Source organism: Patella vulgata, chromosome 6 (assembly GCF_932274485.2).
Source record: "Patella vulgata chromosome 6, xgPatVulg1.2, whole genome shotgun sequence".
In the NCBI taxonomy this organism is placed as follows: Eukaryota; Metazoa; Mollusca; class Gastropoda; family Patellidae; genus Patella; species Patella vulgata.
The window spans coordinates 15693354-15717366 of record NC_065884.2 but is presented as its reverse complement, the minus strand read 5'-3'; the positions used below and the strand labels follow the sequence as shown (position 1 = coordinate 15717366).

The 24013-nt window shown below is 34.6% G+C and overlaps 1 protein-coding gene across 2 annotated transcripts; it reads left to right on the top strand.

Annotated features, from left to right (window-relative positions):
* Positions 1-16593: 16593 nt before the first annotated feature.
* On the top strand, positions 16594-22670 carry LOC126823994 (beta-1,3-galactosyltransferase 1). 2 transcript variants are annotated; one of them, XM_050553066.2, is made up of 2 exons: positions 16594-16854; positions 18319-22670. In XM_050553066.2, exon 2 carries the CDS (start codon positions 18376-18378, stop codon positions 19276-19278), a length of 903 nt encoding a protein of 300 aa, XP_050409023.1. In that variant the 5' UTR covers positions 16594-16854; positions 18319-18375; the 3' UTR covers positions 19279-22670. The 2 variants fall into 2 exon arrangements, with proteins under 2 accessions (XP_050409023.1, XP_050409022.1); XM_050553065.2 differs by having other exon boundaries at positions 18240-22670.
* The last annotated feature ends 1343 nt before the right edge of the window (positions 22671-24013 follow it).

Genomic DNA, 24013 nt, shown 5'->3' with positions numbered 1-24013 from the left:
CTTCATGTACTAGAGGCCATTGAAAGTATTATTAAACGAACCGAAATATAGATCTGTATTTTAATCAGATTGGTTAAACATCAAATTGGCCTTTTCAGTTTCACAACCATTCGTCTGGGCTTAACCGTTTTACATTGAACTACCAACTGGCCCGTGGTGTGCCGAGTTCACATAATTATCGTCTGCTATTTTCAGTCGACCTCTTAAAGATACATTATGGGAGGTTCGATAACAAGTTGGCAGTTCTCACTATAATAGTTAAAAACTAGATAATGTAAAGGCAATATGCTGAAAATTTCAGTCAAAATGATCCATAATGAACCGAGAACAAAGCCTTGATCATCATTACTAAAGTCAGTACAATAAACAGCATAGTCTCGATTATCCATTTAATCGTTAAATCATGAAGGAAAGTTATGCCATCTAGAGTTTATATATGGTCTGGATAGGTTAATTAATGTCTAATTAATAAAGAAAGACCTGCAATAGACAGATTTAGCTCTTGCATAATGTATGTTTAAGGGATGCAAAAAGTTTAAAAAATGTCTTGCATGCACTGGTTATTCTCTGGCAGGTGTGTGGGATTGTAGTAGGGTTAAGCCTGTGTGCATTAAATCACAAGGTCTGTAATTAGTCACATGGTCTGGTTTTGATCACAAGGAGTAGTGTCGCCTGCCCAACTTTATTGATTTTCTTCGAGTCCTCCCACTGCTAAAGACTCCTACGTCCAATTTAAAGCGAATTATTGAAATACAATTAAATCATATGGTAGTCCCTAAATCACCTAGTTTTTGTCGAGTGGATGTTAAACCCTGTTTCTCTCTCTCTCTTTCTATTCTCTGCTGTGCTCCAGTTATTATCTGACATGCACAATAATATCCAGTGAAGCTCCACGACAAAAGGAATGACATACGACAAAAAGGTCATACCCCAAGTAGCACAAAATATGCCAAAATGCTCTGTGTGAAAAAGCTTAATTTAATGTCCGCTTCCACCAAAGTTATATCGCAGACAATGCCAAAATATTTTGAGAAAAGCTGCGTAAGTTAAACATTCCCCATTTGTATTCACCCACATGGTCATGTGGACGTATATTGTAATCACCCTTTCAATCTGTCCACACTTTCTTGTCAGCACAATGGAGGCTACAGTTTTTATCAGATTTATATGAAATTTTCAGGAAACTTGTTATATGAAATGACAAGGATCACAATTTTCTGAGACTTTCGGGATGCTTGTATTACAATAAGACTCTGTTTTTCTTCTTCAAATTCGGATTAATGTTTTTAGAAATATATGCCCCTTTTTTGTTGAATACTGTCAACACGGCTTGTAAATGCTTGTCAGCAAGAGGGGGGTTGGATGGCTGAATGGTTAGCGTGCGCGCGCTGTATCATAAAGTCTGTCATTGAGTCAACTGGCGTGGTTTCGAATCCCCGGTTGTACGTGACAATAGCAGTAGGGTCGCCTGTCCAACCTCGTGGGTTTTCTCCGGGTCCTCCGGTTTCCTACCACTGCTAAAGACCCCTACGCGCAAGCGAATTAATGAAATAAAATTAACCATATGTTAGTCCCGAAATGACCTAGTTTGTGTTGAGTGGACGTTAAACCCCATTTCTCTCTCTCTCTTGTCAGCAAGACAGAGGTCAGTCGACGAGTTTCATCAAATTGTTTGGAAACGTTCTGGAAACATGCAGTCCTATTATAAGACCAGGTTCCCATTTTTTTCCCTGACAAAATCTGGTTAATGTTGCAGAAAACTGTACATATTTAGTATAAATGGGTACATGTACGCTGAAGCGTAAATTGAGTAAATTATGTAACAATAATTGTGCCCAGTCGAGTTAACAACATTGCTGTACTACGTCTGGTCCATAGATTTACCCAAAATAACTTTAATTACCCAAAACAATCTGTATTTTTTTTTATTTAAACTGCACTTTATCAGACAATTTTGGGGTTTTTTTTATATTGGACTCTTTGTGGTTATTAAGATCAGCATCATGGTAACATTTAAAAAAAAAATGATATAGGCCAAGAAATGCCATGGATTTAACAGAACTCAATAGGGAGAGAATTACTAGTATGGTCTGAGACCATAATCGCTACATGATAATAAGAGTTGTCTTTCTTGCTTTTATCTCCTCTCGTGAATATAATAGTAATCATGTATGCCTAAGCAAGACCACAAAAAAATATGATGTTTTAAGCAAAATACAGGTTGTTTTGGGTAATTAGGGTTTCACACTTCGTAGCTTGTGTGAAACACTATTGTTTTTGTTAAGATTATTAGGGTTTCACACTGCGTAGCTTGTATTGTTTTTGTTAAGATTATTCTTATTATTTATTTTTTTTTCCAATTTGATTGTATCTCAGAAACTACATGTCTTCGGTTTTATTGGGAAAGTGGGTGTGATTTAGAGATTAAAGCTATTTTGGGCATTCTGTGACAATGCGAAATGTCCGAAATCACCGAAGTTGTCAGGGTTTTTTGGGTTTTTTTTTAAAATGCCGTAGTATTAACATATGATGCATTTTGACATAGCCTGAGACCTATGGCGGGGTATCGGGTTCAAAATGCAATCTAGTGTAAAAAGCAGAAAGTCAACAGTAAAAAGTAGAAAATCTAAAGTAAACGCGAAAATTCTTATCTAAAAGGGTATTTTTATGGTGAAAACCTATAAATTTATGTACTTAGTCTGCAGAAACATCAAGCTTTTCAACTTTCATGACATAATTTCTACTTTCTATACTATTCAAAAAAAGTAGGGGATATTTGATTTTTAAGTGTTATTAAAGTCACCTAATGAAACTGACGAAGAAACAAATGACAAAATGAAATGAAGTTCACATTCATCGATTTATTCCAAATGATCGTTAGACTAAGTAAGGCACAGACTGACCATTATAAGGGTAAAATGATACCCGGGGTCAAACAGCAAAGTTACCACAGCATCACAACCAAGTCAGTAACGGGTAAATCCTCCTCTAGCTGTTTGCCAAACAAGCATTGATCCGACGTGGCATACTCCTAATGAGACGTCTAAGGTCATTTTGGTCCAGATTGTCCCATTCCTGTTGCAACCCAGCAGCAAGTTCTTGGACATTGGCAGGACGTTGTTGACGTTGTTGACGTTGACGTAACCTCTGTCCAAGCATGTCCCAGACATGCTCGATGGGGGAGAGGTCGGGACTCAGTACTGGCCAAGGTAATGTGGTGATGTTCTGTTGTTGGAGGTAACCTGTAACGATCCTGGCCCTGTGACATCTTGCGTTGTCATCCTGGAAGATGAAACGGCGGCCATGACGTCGTGCGAACGGCACAACATGGACTGCCAAGATGTTGTCCCGGTAGTACTGGCCTGTAACACGCCCTGCAACAACATGTAAAGCCGTTCTTCCAGCAACAGTGATGCCTCCCCACACCATAACAGAACCACCCCCAAATCGATCATGTCTGATGACGTTAACGTCTTGGAAGCGCTCGTTTCGACGACGCCACACCCTCCTACGTCTGTCCAAAAAATCAACAGTGAACCTTGACTCATCTGAAAACATCACATTGCTCCAGCGTCGATTATCCCAGTGTTGACGATCCCTACACCAACGACGTCTTGCCTGAATGTGATGATCTCTCAAACAAGGGATCACGCGAGGACGTCGGGCGCGAAGGTGACCCCTATGCAGTCGATTCCGAATCGTCTGGCCACTCACTCTCACACCAGTGTCTGTTTGAAGACGAGCGCTGATCTGATTTGCTGTGATGACACGATTTCTCAAGGCCAAGGTACGGATAAATCGATCCTGGGCTTGAGTTGTCGCCCTTGGTCGACCTGAGCGTGGTCTGTCCTGTACAGATTGTGTATCACGGTATCTGGACCATAGCCTGCCGATCTGTAGCATGCCAAGGGCACGTAACCTTTTATTTTGAGTAAGCCGACGCATATCAAAATTTGTTTTCTGGTCACTAAAACAATTAAACTGATGTTTCCACCCTGGAATTCAATGCCACAATGACTGTAACATTCAAAGTCAGAGTCGTGCAAATCTTGGGTTGGACCCCCATGATGATCCCAAGCATCACCTGCATGTTTCTTCTGTTAGGTTCTATAGTGACTTTTTTCGTAGTAATTTGCATATTTTAGTATTATGCCCCCAAAATCAAATATCCCTTACTTTTTTTGAATAGTATACTATCAACTTTTGACTTTCGACTATTCGCTTTCTACTTTCTACTGTTAACTTTTAACTCTCGACTTTCCACTTCAGATTATCTACTCACGATTTTCTAACGCAGATTTTCTCCAATACTATGGTGGCTGATAGTGGCCATGTAATTTTTCGCCATTTTCATAACCCGTCAACACGACATAACGACAGTATTAGTGGAAAGTCGAGAGTCAAAAGTTGTAAGTAGAAAGTAGAAAGCGGAAAGTCGAAAGTCAAAAGTTGATAGTAGAAATTATGCCCATGAAAGTTGAAAAGCTTGATGTTTCTGCAGACTAAGTACATAAATTTATAGGTTTTCACCATAAAAATACCCTTTTAGATAAGAATTTTCCCGTTTACTTTAGATTTTCTACTTTTTACTGTTGACTTTCTGCTTTTTACTGTTGACTTTCTGCTTTTTTACTGTTGACTTTCTGCTTTTTACTGTTGACTTTCTGCTTTTTACTCTAGATTGCATTTTGAACCCGATACCCCGCCATAGAGACCAGGCACATAGCTGTGATACTTTTGATTTTTGATTGTCGACGAATCTTCGTAGATATTAAGCGCCAAATTTCGAAAATTAAAAATTTTACAAAAAACTTTTTTATTTATGAATATTTTTATATGGCATTTTAACCAGGGTTGAAGAGTTATCTGATTTGACTAAAAATGTCAACATTTTTTGTGTCCGTAATTTTCCTTGGCCGCCATTGGCTAATTCAGTTTTTCAGTCCTAGATTAATTATTTATTATTCGATTTGTACAAAAGAAAGTTCATATGCTGCGTGGTCCAAAATGTCATTTTTTTTTGTTACCGGTAAAGATTCCTGACGGCAACGGAAGTGATGTAAAATCAGCAAAAACTACAATATTGACAGATTTTGACAGTTCGGTACAACTTTTTGAAAGCAAATATCATTTTTTTTCAAATCTGATTTAACTGAAAGGGTGCGCCCTGTAAAGGCGCACAAAACATCGGGCTCATTTTTTTTTAATTTCGATTTCGTTTTCGGGCCATTTAGATTAAAAGGCGAAAAAAGGTGTAAAAATAAGCTATTTACAACCCATCCACCGTCTTCATATTTCGAAATATTTCATCGTAACTTCCATAACCTCGTAGCAATAACCCATACCAAGAGAATGTATGTCAAAATTAGTTTGTAATATCAGCAGTTGCCGAGAAATAGGCATTTCTGCATGAGTCACATTTCGTGTTATTTTACCTGTACAAGAATCAATTATTATTCAATTTACAATTTTCCATCACCATTTGATTCCTAATGCCACGATTGACTAGATTAAATCATTTTAACACCTTTACTGTCGCCGGAAGTGACGTCATTTGGGCAAAAACTAAATTCTAGCCTTCAAAACCGATATTTTTTTCAAATGAGTCGTATATGTTATTTGTTGAAAAGTATGATATTTAATTTCAATCAACAAATAGAATGAACCCATACGACAATACAGATACCACAAAATGGGTTCTAACTTGTAAGGTTGCAGAGAAATAGACGATTTTCTCCTAGTCACTTTTCAAGGTTTTTGGTCTATAACAGTGTCAATTATTATTCGATTTTCATAAAATTTTCGCTATCTAATGCATATGCCATTTCTGATTTCATACAACTAATTTAACATTTTCATTCTCACCGGAAGTAATGTCATTTTATCAAAAACTGTATTTTTAGCCTTCAAAACAAATATTTTTTGGAAGTGAGTTATATTTAGTATTCGTTTAACATTATGATATTTCATTCCAATGGAAATATAGATTGGATCAATACGATCATAAATATGTCAAAATATAGCTTCTAGCATCTTCTCTTGCGAAGAAATAACCAATTTCGTCAGGATCACTTTTTAAGACTGTTCGCATTTTTATTACAGTTTATGGGTTCTAAATTAATTATTTATTGCCTGATTTGTATAAAACAAAAGCTCATATACTCCTTGGTGCAAATTCTCAACTTGTTTTTACCTATAAAGTTTTCTGTCGGCACCGGAAGTGACGTAATTTTGCCTAAAATTTAAATTTTGACGGGTCGGGAGGTCTTTTCCTAAGGAAAAATCTTAATTTTTACAAATCTTATCCATGAAGATGAATGCTCCTACTACAGGCGCAAAAATATGTCGGGCTTAGTTTTTTGGGTTTTTTTTATATCAGTTTTGCATTTGCGCCATTTTGATTTAAGGTTGAGTTGAAAAAAAGGAGTAAAAAATCAGCTATTTACAACCCATTCATTGTCTTCATATTTTAAATTATTTCTACGCAACTTTCATAATTTTGTAGCATTAATGCATACGAAGACAATGTATGTCAAAATTAGATTGTAATATGCGCAGTTGCCGAGAAATAGGCGATCGACATAGCCGGAGACAGGGCAAATAGCTATGGTACTTTAGATTTTTGATTTTCGACGAATCTTCGCTGATATTATGCGCGAAATTTTGAAAATTAAAATTTTTATAAAAAAACTTTTTTATTGATAAATATTTTTCTTGAGCAAAAATGTCAACAATTTTTGTCTCAGTTATTTACGTTAGCCGCCATTGGCTAATTCAGTTTTTCGGTCCTAGAGTAATTATTTATTGTTCGATTTGTATTATAGAAAGTTCATAAGGTCCATTTTCCGAAATGTCATTTTTCATGTCACCGAAAAGTTTCCTATTCGCAATTGAAGTGGCATAATTTTACCAAAAACTACAATTTTGAAAGTTCAGTACCATTGGCTAATTCAGTTTTTCAGTCCTAGAGTAATTATTTATTGTTCGATTTGTATATTAGAAAGTTCATAAGGTCCGTTTTCCGAAATGTCATTTTTCATGTTACCGATAAAGTTTCCTGTCCGCAATGGAAGTGACATAATTTTACCAAAAAATACAATTTTGAAAGTTCGGTACCACTTTTTAAAAGCAAATATTATTTTATTTTCAAATCTGGTATAACTGAAAGGGTGTGCCCTTTAAACATCGGACTCAGTTCTTTTAATTTCGATTTTGTTTTCGGCCTATATCGATTAAAAAGTGAAAAAAAACTGTAAAATCAGCGTCTTCATATTTTCAAATATTTCTTCGTAACTTTTATAAACTCGTAGCAATAATCCATACAAAGAGAATGCTAGTGAAAATTAGTCTGTAATATAAGCAGTTGCCGAGAAACAGGCCGTTTTGCATGCGTCATTTTTCACATTATTTTGCCTGTAAAATAGTCAATTATTATTCGATTTTCAATTTTGTTTTACTATTTGATAAAATAATGCAAAATTTGACCAGGTCAAAAATATTTAACACTTTCACTGTCACCGGAAATGACGTCATTTGGGCAAAAACTGTATTATTAGCTTTAAAAACAGATATTTTATTAAAATGAGTCTTTTTTTATATGTTTTTAAAATTATGATATTTGATTCCAATGAACAAATAGAATGAACCCATATGATTATGCAGATACCACAAAATGATTTCTAACTTGTACGGTTGCAGAGAAAAAGACGATTTTATACTAGTCACTTTTCAAGGTTTTTGGTCTATAAAAGTGTCAAGTATTATTCGATTTTTATAAAAATTTTCACCATGTGATGCCATATGACGTTTCTGATTTCCTAAATCTAATTTTACATTTTCATTCTCAACGGAAGTAATGTCATTTTTGGCAAAAAAACCCTGTATTTTCGGCTTTCAAAACAAATATTTTTTGAAGTGAATTATATTTAGCATTCGTTTCACATTATGATATTTTATTCTAATGAACATATAGATTGTCGAGAAATAACCACTTTAGTCAGGATCTTTTTTAAAGATTTTTTGCCTTATTAATTTCAGTTTATTGGTTCTAGGTTAATTATTTATTTCCAGATATGTATAATACAATGTTCATATGTTTCATGGTGCAAATCGGTAACTTTTTTGTTACCGATAATGTTTTCTGTCGCCACCGGAAGTGTTTTCGAGACACCTGTCATGCAATAACTTCCTGGATGGCGAAAGAAAAGTTGTAGTTTGCATGTTTGACATGTTTTTAAAACATCTTATGTATTGTTTGATTCTCTAGAAATATGTTCAAATAAACAAAATCAATTGCAAGCCATGTAAAATTTATTATTAAATGAATCCACGTCAAATGTTTCTACCAAGATAAAAGTTCGAATATTTTTGGTGTGTCGTATTATATTTTAAACAATTTTCTAAGAATTCAAATTTTCACCAAATATTGACCAATTCCAGATAAAAGGGTCCTTGGAGCTACCAACAATTACCAATACAAATCACACAGTCACGGGTAAAACAAGCTATACATAGTCTCAGGTTAAACAAGCAATATGTATTATAATAATATACAGTATAATGATCTATACTAAAGGATAAGAGGGCAGAATTCACATAGGTTGATCTTTAAATACCTAACATAAGCATATACACGTGCAAAGAACAAAAACGCACAAAAACGTTATGCACGGCCAGTCCAATACTTTACTAAAAATGAGAGAGAGAGAGAGAGAGAGAGAGAGGGGGGGTAACGTCCACTCGACACAAACCTAGGTCCAGTCGGGACTAACATGGTTCAATTTTATTTCAATAATTCGCTTGCGCGTAGGGGTCTTTAGCATCTGGAGGAAGCGGAGAAAATCCCATGGTTGGACAGGCGACGCTACTCCTTGTTACGGTACAACCGGGGAATCAAAACCACGCCAGATGACTCTATTACAGACCTTATGATACAGCGCGCACGCGCTAACCATTCGGCCATCCAACCCCCTTACTCAAAATGAAAAACAGACATACAATAAGGAATATTTCCCAAACGTTGTATAATAATATTGTGAGTAATAAAATAGAAAATATAAATAGGAAAAACTAATACCTTTACGAGTTACTATTTACGTGAAATGTAGTAAAAAAAAAACAAGTAAAATCTAAACGGCCTGTGTATAAGTAATCAAAAGTTAGGAATCAAAACATAAGCGTGTGTATTAATTAGAAAGTTAGGACATATTATTTATATAAATCAGAGAAAAACTAAAACTGAATACAAAAAATCAGGGCTGTTTCACAAAAACTTAGATCTCCTTAAAATCGTCTTAAACTAAAATTCCATCCTAACCTGAGATAGTTGAGTTTCACAAAACGTTTTTAAGCATTTTAGATAAAATAATATTGTAAGTTAAAATTTTATCTCAACTTAAAATAGTAGCGTTTCACAAAACTATTTTAGGGACAATTTTAACTAAAATCAATTTTAACTTAGGACAGCCGTCACCATCTCGACTAACTTAAAATCACGACATTAACAAACATCGATAGAGAGAGAAATGGGGTTTAACGTTCACTCGACACAAACTAGGTCATTTCACCCGATTAGATTTTATTACATACTTCGAGAAGGTATTTGTAGAGTAATAAAACCTTCTAGTAGTTTATCGAGGGCTGGCCGTCCTTACCGCACGGTACAAATATTATCACCACTAGAAGCAACAAATTCGAGAACAAGCCAGAACTCGATCATACCAAAATTGCCGCTATACAAATGAGTATTTAGGGGAATACTAACCCTAACCCTAACCCTTTTAAGAGAAGTAAAAACTAAATTAGACCCAAGTTCAGTCTTTTAAAAAGGGTTAGGGTTCGGGTTAGTTATCCCCAAAATTCTCATTTATATAAAGCGGCCATTTTGGACTCCGGAAGCACCCGAACCTCGATAAACTATACTAGAAGGTTTTATTTGTACCGTGCGGTAAGAACGACCAGCCCTCGATAAACTACTAGAAGCTTTTATTACTCAACAAATACCTTCTCGAAGTATGTAATAAAATCTAATCGGGTGGTCATTTCGGGACGAACATATGGTTTAATTTTATTTCAATAATTCGCTTGCGTGTAGTGGTCTTTAGCAGTGGGAGGAAACCGGAGGAACCGGAAAAACCCCACGAGCTTGGACAGGCGACTCAATGACAGGCCTTATGATACAGCGCGTACGTGCTAACCATTCGGCCACTCCCCCACTCCCCCCCCCTCCTCCTCCCCAAACATCGATAGGAAATATAGCTGCGGCCCACCCGTTTATTTTATTGTAGGCAATATAAGCAATTAGATGACGCACCAAATTAAAACCCCAAGGTCAAATAAATCCTCAAAACCCCAGTAAACAAAACTTCTTGTTACTATTTTATATTACCATATGATTAAAGTATAAATTATACCATTTTCAAATAATTAATAGACCAAAAAAACCTAAAAAAAAAACCTAAAAAAAAAAACCAAAAAAAAAAAATCTAAACTCACTTCATTTCTATAAAATATATCTTTGTAGGCCTACAATTGTTTAAAATTGCCAATTTCTTGGTATTTGAGAGAGAGAGAGAGAGAGAGAGAGAGAGAGAGAGAGATGGGTGTAACGTCCACTCGACACAAACTAGGTCATTTCGGGACTAACACATGGTTCAATTTTATTTCAGTAATTCGCTTGCGCGTAGGGGGCTTTAGTAGTGGGAGGAAACCGGATGACGCGGAGAAAACCCATGAGATTACAGGCGACCCTACTCCCTACAACCGGGGAATCGAAACTCAGCCTGTCCAATAATACTAGACACGCCATATGCAAGGTATTTATGGTTTGGGTGTTATGATGATTTATATAGGAGTCAAGGGTATTTTATATTGGGAAAATAGAATGTTGTAAAGGGCTATAAAATTACATACTCTGACAAAAAGACCAAACAAAATTAATCTGTACAGTATTCAAATTTGAAATTGTAACGCTCCATTGCCGAGATAAATGGGTATAATTACAGTACATATTTTATGTTTATTATTTTATCATCGACCCTATAATAGATTTTATGTACTTTTTTAACCCAATGACATGATACAGTTTGGGTATTTACAAAGATTTAAAATAAATAGTAGAACATTCTGGTAGAATACACATGGCCTATTTCCAATTTTTTTTTAAAATCAAAAATCGAAATTATATTTTTTACATTTTATAGTTATTTCAGAATTCAAAATATATAGTTTCCCCGTCACAAAAAATAAAAATAAAATATTTTGGAAAAAATTGAATATTTTTAAAATTATGGGTAGGTAAATTGATCCGAAAATAATATCTTCTGTAAGTGTATTTAGGTAATAACAACATAGGTAATATTGGGTTAACATACATGTGGAAAATAGGACTATAATGGTAGGTTACAAATGGTAAGTGGAAAAAATGGCACACACGGAAAACTGGAACAGTTAAAAAAAAAATAGTTTATTAAAATTAAATTTCCTGTCGGCACCGGATTAAGTGGCGTAAATTTAGCAAAAACTACAATATTGACAGTTCGGTACCACTTTTTGAAAGCAAATATTTTTTTTCTCAAATCTGATATTATCCAAAAGATGCGCCGTGTTAAGGTGTTCAAAATATCGGACTCAGTTTTCAGTTTTTTAAATTTCGATTTCATTTTCAGGCCATTTTGAATAAAAGGTGAACAAAGGTGTAACTATTATAAGCTATTTACAACCCATCCAGCGTCTTCATATTTTAAAATATTTCTTTGTAACTCGTAGCAGTTAACCTATACAAAGAGAATGTATGTCAAAATTAGTTTCTAATATCAGCAGTTATAGAGAAATATGCAATTTTGCATGAGTCACTTTTCACATTATTTTGCCTGTAAAAGTAATCTAATTTTGTCAGGATCACCTACATGTAACAAATGCATAAAATGAATTGATTGCTGGATTTGATTGATTCTGCGTCCATTTTATTTCATGTGCGCAATGTTTAGGTGAAAACATGTTTAACGGTTTCATTGTTACCGGAAGGAACATATGTTCAAGGGTAACTTGGCATCGGGAGTGACACAAGTTCAAAGGTAACGTATTAACAATAATCATCGAATTTTAACATATGATGCATTTTGACATAGCCGGAGACCAGGCACATAGCTGTGCTACTTTTGATTTTTGATTGTCAACGAATCTTCGTAGATATTAAGCGCCAAATTTCGAAAATTTAAAATTTTACAAAAAAACTTTTTTATTTATGAATATTTTTATATGGCATTTTAACCAGGGTTGAAGAGTTATCCGATTTGACTAAAAATGTCAACATTTTTTGTGTTCGTAAATTTCCTTGGCCGCCATTGGCTAATTCATTTTTTCAGTCCTAGATTAATTATTTATTATTCGATTTGTACAAAAGAAAGTTCTTAATAATATGCTGCATGGTCCAAAATGTCATTTTTTTTTTGTTGCCGGTAAAGATTCCTGTCGGCACCGGAAGTGACGTAAAATCAGCAAAAACTACAATTTTGACAGATTTTGACAGTTCGGTACAACTTTTTGAAAGCAAATATCATTTTTTTTTCAAATCTGATTTAACTGAAAGGGTACGCCCTGTAAAGGCACACAAAACATCGGGATCAGTTTTTTTAATTTCGATTTCGTTTTCGGGCCATTTAGATTAAAAGGCGAAAAAAGGTGTAAAAATATTTCATCGTAACTTTCATAACCTCTTAGCAATAACCAATACAAAGAGAATGTATGTCAAAATTAGTTTGTAATATCAGCAGTTGCCGAGAAATAGGCAATTTTTCATGAGTCACATTTCGCGTTATTTTGCCTGTACAAGAATCAATTATTATTCAATTTTCAATTTTCTTTCACTATTTGATGCCTAATGACACGTTTGACTAGGTTAAACCATTTTTTTCACATAAGTCGTATATGTTATTTGTTGAAAAGTATGATATTTAATTTCAATCAACAAATAGAATGAACCCATACGACAATACAGATACCACAAAATGGGTTCTAACTTGTAAGGTTGCAGAGAAATAGACGATTTTCTACTAGTCACTTTTCAAGGTTTTTGGTCAATAACATTGTCAATTATTATTCGATTTTCATAAAATTTTCGCTATGTAATGCCTTATGCCATTTCTGATTTCATACAACTAATTTAACATTTTCATTCTCACCGGAAGTAATGTCATTTTATCAAAAACTGTATTTTTAGCCTTCAAAACAAATATTTTTTGGAAGTGAGTTATATTTAGTATTTGTTTAACATTATGATATTTCATTCCAATGGAAATATAGATTGGATCAATACGATCATAAATATGTCAAAAAATAGCTTCTAGCATCTTCCCTTGCCAAGAAATAGCCAATTTCGTCAGAATCACTTTTTAAGACTTTTCACATTTTTATTACAGTTTATGGGTTCTAAATTAATTATTTATTGCCTGATTGTGTATAAAACAAAAGCTCATATACTTCTTTGTGTAAATTCTTAACTTGTTTCAACCAATAAAGTTTTCTGTCGGCACCGTAATTTTGCCTAAATCTTAAATTTTGACGGGTTATTAGGTCTTTTCCTAAGGAAAAATATTAATTTCTACAAATCTTATCAATGAAGATGAATGCTCCTACTACAGGCGCAAAATATGTTCGGCTTATTTTTTTTTTTTTTTTTTTTTATATCGGTATTGTATTTGCGACATTTTGATTTAAGGGTGAAAAAAAGGAGTAAAAATCAGCTATTTACAACCCATTCATCGTCTTCATATTTTAAATTATTTCTACGCAACTTTCATAATTTTGTAGCATTAATCCATACGAGGCCAATGTATGTCAAAATTAGTTTGAAATATGCGCAGTTGCCGAGAAATAGGCAATTTTGCATGCGTCACTTTTCACGTTATTTTGCATGTAAAAGAGTCAATTATCGTTCGATTTTCAATTTTTTTTACCATGTGATGCCTCATACCACTTTTGACTAGGTTAATCCAATTTAACATTTTCACTGTCACTGAAAATGACGTCATTTGGGCAAACACTGTATTTTTAGCCCCTAAAACAGATATTTTATTCAAATGAGTCTGATTTTTAATGTTTTTAAAATTATGATATTTGATTCCAATTAACAAATAGAATGAACGCATACGACCATACAGATATCACAAAATACTTTCTAACTTGTTTGGTTGCAGAGAAATAGACCATATTCTACAAGTCATTATTCAAGGTTTTGGTCTATAAAGTGTCAATTATTATTCGATTATCATAAAATTTTCACCATAAAATGATGCCATTTATAATTTCATAGAATTAATTTAACATTTTTATTATCACCTGAAATAATGTAATTTTGGCAAAAACTGTATTGTTTTGAAGTGAGTTATATTTATCATTCGTTTAACATTATATTTGATTCCAATGGACATGTAGATTGGATCAATACGATCATATAGATGTCCAAAAATTGCTTCTAGCATTATCCCTTGTCGAGAAATTTCCCATTAAAAAGTCAGCTAACTTAGCGGTAAGTTAGTAACAAATTTTGTAAGGATCACTTTTTTGGCATTATGTAACACATGGTAACAAATGTATAAATGAAATTGATATTGCTGGGTAACTGGCATTATAAGTGACTTAAGTAAGGGTAACGTGGCACCGGTGAAACCCGTCATTACTGCATTGCAGTTCTAGTTCAAGTTATTTTGTGTAAATTTATGACCCATACGTCCAATTTCCAAAAATAACAAAGCACGTGTGATGGTTAACTTCTAACAATTTACTTCTCAACAATGCATTTTATTTTACCAACTAATCTAAAGCCGAGATCAAATCAGCTGTCACTTTCTCATCCTTCACTAAGAACACTCACCCTTCAGTAACTGGGAATCAAGCTGGCCGTCACTTACAAATTCGCTGGATGACCAAAACTAATCCGAGCCTTCGATAAATAAAATGAATTGAAAGTAGTCTATTTTTAGTAACCCATTTCTTTGCTCAAAATAAAAATGCTTTTATCTCTTCTAAAGTATGTAATCATGAATGTGCCAGAAAATAACAAGTAGATTCAAAGAGCCATAGAAACCTACTTTCCGGTGATGTATGACACAATAACTGGAATTTCGTATTAAGATCACTTTTTTGGCATTATGTAACACATGGTAACAGATGTATAAATGAAATTGATATTGCTGGGTAACTGGCATTATAAGTGACATAAGTAAGGGTAACGTGGCACCGGTGAAACCCGTCATTACTGCATTGCAGTTCTAGTTCAAGTTATTTTGTGTAAATTTATGACCCATACGTCCAATTTCCAAAAATAACAAAGCACGTGTGATGGTTAACTTCTAACAATTTACTTCTCAACAATGCATTTTATTTTACCAACTAATCTAAAGCCGAGATCAAATCAGCTGTCACTTTCTCATCCTTCACTAAGAATACTCACCCTTCAGTAACTGGGAATCAAGCTGGCCGTCACTTACAAATTCGCTGGATGACCAAAACTAATCCGAGCCTTCGATAAATAAAATGAATTGAAAGTAGTCTATTTTTAGTAACCCATTTCTTTGCTCAAAATAAAAATGCTTTTATCTCTTCTAAAGTATGCAATCATGAATGTGCCAGAAAATAACAAGTAGATTCAAAGAGCCATAGAAACCTACTTTCCGGTGATGTATGACACAATAACTGGAATTTCGTATTAAGACACGTATTTTGACATTAAACACTCGCCCCACCCCACCACTATCTTTAATTAAGCCAGTGAAGGCTACCAAACTTGTATCAATTTTAATTTAAAAAGTATATATGCATTCCGCCGAAAATATAATAAATAAATTTCAAGAGAGGATTAACTTTACTTTTCAGTATAGATCTACGGATTAAGATTTGGATTAAGCCCCGCATTTTTATTTCAAATCCCCCCCCCCCCTTTTCACTTTTCAAGGCAAGTAAATATAAATGTGCCAGAAAATTATTTTTATATTTGAAAGGAGCAATGAGCGTGCTTTCTACTGATACTAGCATAATATCTGGAATTCGTATTAAGACCCGTAATTAGACATTGAATACCCCCACCCATCATTTAATAGATTTTTGTACCGTTCGTCTTTGATCACCTCTCAAGGCAAGTAAATATGAATGTGCCAGAAAATTATTTATATATTTGAAAAGAACAATGAACATGCTTTCTACTACAGTGGCCCATACCCCCCCCCCCTCTTCATTTAATAGATTTTTTGTACCGTTCGTCTTTGTTCACCTCTCAAGGCAAGTAAATATGAATGTGCCAGAAAATTATTTATATATTTGAAAGGAGCAATGAACGTGCTTTCTACTGATATGTAGATCAGGAATTTCGTATTAAGACCCTTAATTAGACATTGAATACCCCCCCTCCCCCACGTAATTACTTAATAGAGTTCAGTATATACATCCAACTTCGATAATTTGTCAAGGTAAGTAAATATAAATGTGCCAGAAAATAATTTATATATTTGAAAAGAGAAATGAATGTGCTTTTCAGTGATATGTAACATGTTATCTGGAATTTCGTATTAAGACTCGTATTTTTATTGAAGTCAGAATAGCGCAGTGACGTACTAGGAACCAGCCTAATGTCATTTAGAGCAGGTTGTCCAGTCTAACGGCCAGCTTGATTCGCAGTTAGCGAAGGGTGACTATTCTTAGTGAAGGATGAGAAAGTGACGGCTGACTTGATCTCGGCGGATGAAAAAGAGACGGCTGAGTTGATCACGGCTCTTATCCAGATTTTGTAAAACTCTCGGTCGTTGCTTCATATGTAACTAATATGTCATCGTGTCAAATGTGATGTAGGCCTACTGCCTGGTAAATGAAAACCTTGGCTTGGAGTTGGAGGCCTATTGTGTAAAGCCTGCACATGGCTAGTCCAGCTCTGAACGTAGGTCACTGAGTGTAACGAGACCTACGTTCAGAGCTGGACTAGCACATGACCAGCTATGTATAAAATCAATTAAATTAAGTAGTTAAAACATACATACACGTTTTTATTTCATACACAATACAGTAGCTGGAAAGTCATCATCAGGTCTAACGAATGAACAATTAATTAATATGTGTCATTTATTTATTTGGGGATTGACTAAGGCAGCTCCGGGTCAACATCAGCCTCACTGTTGACTAGTTCAATTTTGTGGTCCAAAATAAATTATTTATTATTCCATTTGTAGATAAGATAAGATGTTTATTGCATCAAAACGTTCAATGAAGGACAGCATGCATACATATACACTTATAGTCATATATACATTATTCAATAATACATATACAATGCATTCATACAAACAAAGTGTGAAAACAAAGTTCAATTGACAGCCATGCTCTGTGAGTAAGGCACTGCAGTCTAGGGTTCACTGTTGGTGTTTGCCAACAAAGTTCCTCAGGATTTGTCAGAGAGACTGACAAAGGACAACGTCTAGTCATTGAGATGGGACGGAACACCAAGTTACTTAGTTACTTTAGTACCGTAACGTAAATTGTATCGACTCTGCCTTCTACTAGGGTAAGGCAGAGCCGATACAATTTACGTTACTAAAGTAACTACGAGTTACTTAGGTTGTACTCGTGCCTGTAGTCTGTAGTAAAATAACCCATGTCAGTTTGAATTTGAAATAAGAGTAGTCTGTGGTGTCAGCTGTTCGTGAAAACTTTCCCTTATGCCAGTCTTCATGAGCTTAGTTGATGCAGAAAAGTTAAGTAGGACATTTAACCCCCATTTCATTTGATTTCATGTGGCTCAGTGGGGGTCCTGTGCTTTGATACCCATATTTATAATATTTCTTATAGCACTAGCAGTGGACTAGTGAACCCGTGGACTAGTGAACCCCTCTCCTGTGCTCAATCCCTGCATTGGTTGAGAAAGTTCGTAGGGATTTTCTGGTGTGGTTCCTCCTTGTCAGTGGTACAGGACCAAGGGCATGGCAATGGACATTGTATACTCGTTTGGATGGGACAAAAAAAAAACAAGTTTAGAAGTACACATTGGCGTGAACAATGAAGATCCCTTGGCAGTTGAAATTCGATAAAAGTGTAGGCCATAATGCCGCTGTCCGGGCAAAATTTCCCTCATTTTCCATCATTAGCCCAGTCGGACGTTAAACACCATTTGATTTCATTATAATCATTACATAGCGACCATTTATATGACACCAGAATCGTTTATTTAAACTTGATTGTCTGCTTAACTTTTTCAGGTGGTTTTTAATGAAGAATTTAACAAAGAAAGTTATCAAAATTGTAGGCCTTTGTCTGACTTTATTTTTTTACATTCAGTATGTACAACTGGTGGAAATCATACAAACCTTCTTCCAATATAAACTTTCATGTTCCATGGTGGAAAGTAGAAATGAGGATTTAACAATACATTATCATAACAGATCTAAAGCAGTAACTTTTGATTTGGCTAATATTCGATTTATAAACATTGGTAAACCATGTCCGACTGACAGGCAGATCTTTCTGACCATCTGCATAGTCTCTTCACCGCAAAATGGTCCTTCAAGAGATGTCATTCGCAAAACGTGGGCGTCAAATTCAATGAATAATAAAATACATTATATCTTCATGGTCGGAAAAAGTGAGGTTTCGGGTATCAGCTTGAAAATTGCTGAGGAAAGTAAGAGAGAGAACGACATTGTATTTATAGACTATGAAGATTCCTACAGAAATTTAACTTATAAAAGTGTAGCCATTTTGAAATGGTCATCCATTTTTTGTGCAGAATCAAAGTATATTGTGAAAATAGACGATGATATTTTTGTGGACATTCCAGCTTTGTTTAATATATTACTAAATATAACGTATCCTAAAGTTATTGTTGGACATGTTATTAGAGAGGCATTACCAAAACGTAGAGTGAAATCAAAATGGTTTGTTGGTGCAAAGGATTATTATAAAGAAATTTATCCAGATTATATTACAGGTGTATGTTATGCCATATCGACTGATTTATTACAAGGGATGCTTGACGCAGCAAATAGATGTCATATACTGCCAATAGAAGACATATATGTCACTGGAATATTAGGGCATCAAGCTGGGGCAAGGTTTGTGGGAAATTGTGGATTTTCTTTTACAGGTATTTCAGTAGAAGGTTGGTCTCGAAATCATCTTGTTATTATGGCCCACAAGTATCACCCCAGTGAAGTACAAGCCATATGGGACATGAGACAGTCATTTATTCCTAAAACTACATCTTGGATGACATATTTGTCACATTTATTGATTGTATAGATAACTATTTCTTTTTAAAATCCAATAAAATTCAATTCTATGTCGTAGCATTGTAGTCAGGCAGTTAGGGTACTGGACACTTGGAATTCAGGTATGGGCAGTGCCACTGTCAGTCAGGGATATCAAATGTTGCCTTGTTGTTTGTTGAGCTGCAGTGACTCAGTAAGACGTTGGCTCGCAAACCTGGAGGTCCCATGTTTGGTCCGTTTGTTGGCCGAGAAAGTTCATCAGGATTTTCAGGCGTGGAAGACAGAGTGCCTGGAAAGGGACAACGTTTAGTTATTCGCCTGTGATGAAAAAACAAGGTACCGTGTACACATTGGCATGCACGTAAAGATCCCCTGACAACCTGACAGTTGAAATCCAATATGAGTGTAGAGGGTTGCACCGCTGTCAGGCCCCATTTTCACTTACAGCACACTGTAAGGCGTAAGCCAGTGTTCATAAGCCCAGTTGGTGCAGAAAAGCAGAATGTTAAACCCCATTTCATTTGTATCAATATGTTTTACAGGTTTTCACAGAACAGTAGTTTATTTTACTGTATGAAGTTATTTTTTGTATTTAAAACAAAGATGTTAAGTGTAGGCCTCTATATAAGTTTTTACAACTGAAATCTTGCACGATTTTATTATGGAATGTCTTTTAACGCTAGAGTAAAATGTATTTTCAAATGATAAGGCCACAATAAAAAACAATTGATACTTAACTGCATAACTTAACTGGGACGCCGGACTTAAAGATGCATTATGCAAGAGCTAAATCAAATGATATTGATAAGGCCACAAAAAAAAATGATACTTCTGCATAACTTAAAGCGAGAATTTCAAATTTTCTAAGAAAGTGAAAACATAATTATTTCTATGTCTTTTGCTCAATAGGTTATCAAATCACTATTATACGATCATCGGCATTATTTCCCACCCTTAAAAATCTATGACACAGGAAATAACAACACAATTACCTGCCCTGTTTTGCTATTGACAACATGGGGCAGCCATTTTCCAATGTTGGAATTTGAAGTTAAAAATGATATTTTTGCCAATTTCTCAGCTGGCAATAGCGAATTATATAATGAATAGGATTATTCTTTAACAAGGTAGGACTGTTTATGGATACCATCTATTTTAAGGCTTTATTTTAATACATTTTAAAAATATAACTTTAAATGGGACCCCGGACTTAAAGATGCATTATGCAAGAGCCAAATCTGCTTGTTGCAGGTCTTTCTTCTGGCATCAAATATTGTATAAATTATTATTAAGACTTTTATGAACATGACAAGCCTATGATTAACTTTCTACACCACTGTATGGCCGAGATTTATATAGATTTAAACATCCACAAGTTTTAAATATATAATGATAACATGGACAGTCTATGCTACATCTTCAGACAAATCATAACTTTGCTCAGAATAAAGTAATTTGAATGAAACTTTCAACATATTCATTTTACAATATCTATTTTTGAATTATTATCTAAAAATTACATAATTCATCTTTAACAGTTTCATTAATTACCATGAGTTCATATTTCCCCCCAGTTACAGGAAGTAATCGACAAAAAAATTTTGAATGAAGCAGGAAGTGTACCACGGGCTCAATTATCAATTAAGCAACCGTGATAAATGCTATTGACTATTGTAAATCATACTGGTGGATAATCATACCTTCCTATAAACAAAGGGATGAGATGAACGTAGTGCCTTGAAATGTGATGTTTATGATAAGTCAATTAACAACATGATCCTGTGACAAATTAAAGTCACAAAACCAGAATATTTGTTTTGTATGGCCTAATAAATTGATATTATGAGTACTTTCAGACAATCCAGTGCTGCATTTTCATTGAATTTTTATATATGTATATTAATGCCAATAATGTGTTCAAATTTTGTCCTGAAATCACCTATTTTGTTTCGAGTGGACGTTAAACCCAATCTGATTAAAATATAGATCTATATTTCGTTGTGTTTTTTTTTTTTATACTTTCTATGGCCTACACTATATGAAGATCTGACAAGTTATAATGGGAGTTAACGTCAGGGGTCAAACAAACAGCTGTTGACCCTGTGACGTCAGACATTAATTGATCAATCAGCGTTGACGTTTCTAGTGGTTTACCCACAGTTCCGTGAATTAAAAGGTCAAGAAGTCCCCGTAACAGACCGTTTCTTTGGCTAATCCCTCACATCGTTCAGAACACATCAATGATAACAACTCTTCCAGATCCTAGTGTAGTAAAGACAAGTAAAACGAAATTTTGAACTATAAAAACCAAACGAAATAGGATCTGTGTTTTAATCAGATTGCAGTAAACCTCATTTCTCTCTACCTAATAGATAATGACATCATTGTTATATCATTAACAATTGGTTAGCATATCATTAAATTAATCATCATGGATTATTGTATTGTTTTGAGAGCTTTTATGTTTGACAATGCTGCCGATTTTACAGGGTAGCTCTTGTCTTCATGATTCTGTCTTCCTTAGCAGAAAAGTAGGACGTTCAACCCCATTTCATTTAATACAGGGTAACTACACTCCATACTAATATTAATGCATTCAAATCTTGCCGTAGTTAGTTTTTTGTTTTATATTATTATGATATTATGTTCTAAGATCTTTAACAGTCATTGTTGTTGGTATTTTACAGGAGAGCCGAAAAAAGCTCCCCTTAATCAACAAATTGAAAAAATCGCTCCCCTAAAAAAACTCTCCCAGTTTAGATAAGAAAAGTGATTTAGAAATTAAGGAGAGTGAACTGATATGAAGGAGAGTTTGTATGGGAAATGGTTCTGAAGATCAATAACTGCATGTTACAGGATAATTCCTGGTTTCATAAATATGATAATAAACCTTCCATGATGACTTTGTAAAGGAGAGCGATTTTCAATTTTAAGGGGAGGGAGAAAAACATCTCCTTGGTTGACATTCAGGTGAGCGACAGACGCTCGAGAGCGATCGCTCGCCTTAAAAAAACAGTGACTGCTGTGATGATAACTTCCATTAGAATTTATTTTTGTTAATGTTTTAATAAGGATAATTTAAGGTGCTGGATATATAGAATACTTAAAAAAATTACTTAAAAAAATTTATAATTTTGTTTTGAATTTACACACAGTCACCATTTATTTACATTTAATATATTATTTTGAATTTACACCCATTACTATTATTAACATTTATTAAAAAGAATAAAAAAAATTTAAAAATAATATGTTATTTTCATACTTGAGTATGTATGCATTATGCTGTCACCCATGTCTGTCCATCCCTCAACAATTGGCTCATTAACATGGCAGATGTAACATCCTGGATTATGGCCCCTTTTTGTTTTTGTTCTTTTTAGCTTGTTCTCTGTCCATCTCTTGCAAAATGTGGGAGTATCTTGCATGGCAACCTCTTGTTCAATCTTTTAACCAAGCAGATGTTTCATGCAGAAATTAAACATACAGTGCAAAAGTTCAAATAGATTTGTATCTTAGTACTGACAGCAGAAGGTGATTCACAGCCATTTCAAAGTTGCACTTAGTTTCCATGGAATGTTTTAGCTTTATTACAAAACATCATTCTGGAGTGTTAAAGTAGCTAAGTCTCTAACTCAATATCATCCAAAGTCTTCGAAATTGAAAACACAAATTATTTGTCAATTTAAATCAACATTGATGGTGTTATCTTACTGGGAAAAGATGGACTTCTGATATCCAATATTTAAGACAAAATAAACATTTTACCATTGGTACACGAATCCGTTGCAGCGCCATTTGTAACAAGGGACTTGAAGAACGGGCCTAGACATATTCCACAAGTCATGTCAAACGGTGACACCATATTCTTATCAGGATCAGGAGAGCATGCGGAATAAATACTATTGGTGTAGACTGGAATAGCCAGAAGCTAGAGATTGCCATTCGATTGAGACTTCTGGCATATTTCGCCAAACATAACTGATTTGAGCCAAAACGGAAATCTTTGAATGTAAATCAGTTTATATACATTCATATTACATTATCATATGCGTTGCGACCCATTTGTATCAACGTTTAGGTCCCAAATATTAGCGATTTAGCTCCTTAAAAACTTGTTCAGTGTGTTTTATTTGTGGTGGTCTTACTCCTCTTCTTTTATTGTTGGCCATTATTACATAAAAGATAATCATATTTGTTTGTTCAATTCTGCATAGAATAAAGTTCAAATATCTGTTTATTCTAGGAAATATAAACTTCAGAGCAGAAATGCCTAGAATGCACAAGATTTTTCTTACGCCTGGTTTCAGAACATAGACTAGGGATTGCTAGTTTTGGGTGATGTCTGGGAATGGGCTTTAAAGAGGCATCTCAAAGGGACAAAAGTTGGCATTTATTCTAAAAACAGATGATAAATGTCAAATAAGATAGGTTGCCAGGCTGTCGATTGTCTGATGTGACAATAAAGTTTGGTGCCTTATGGTTATTTTATAAGTTACTTTATGGGCAACAACCCATCATGTAATTATCTGAAATCATTAATACATGTTTCTTCTCACTTCATCATGTACAAGTCTATCAGCAAGCCCAGATCAAGAAGGGTCCGGGTCCAGACAACCCCTGGTCAGTCTAGCTCTGACATAATTTAGTCAGAAATGGCATCTTATAGACACTTTCATTTTTCAAATTTTCTGAGGTAGGCCCCCTCCGCCCCGACATTGTGTGCATTTTGCACTTTCCGTGCTCTCAAATTGTCACTAAAACTT

What these genes read in the sequence shown, in the direction of transcription:
- LOC126823994 (XM_050553065.2), top strand. Translation starts at nt 18,250, where the DNA reads ATGAAGAATTTAACAAAGAAAGTTATCAAAATTGTAGGCCTTTGTCTG.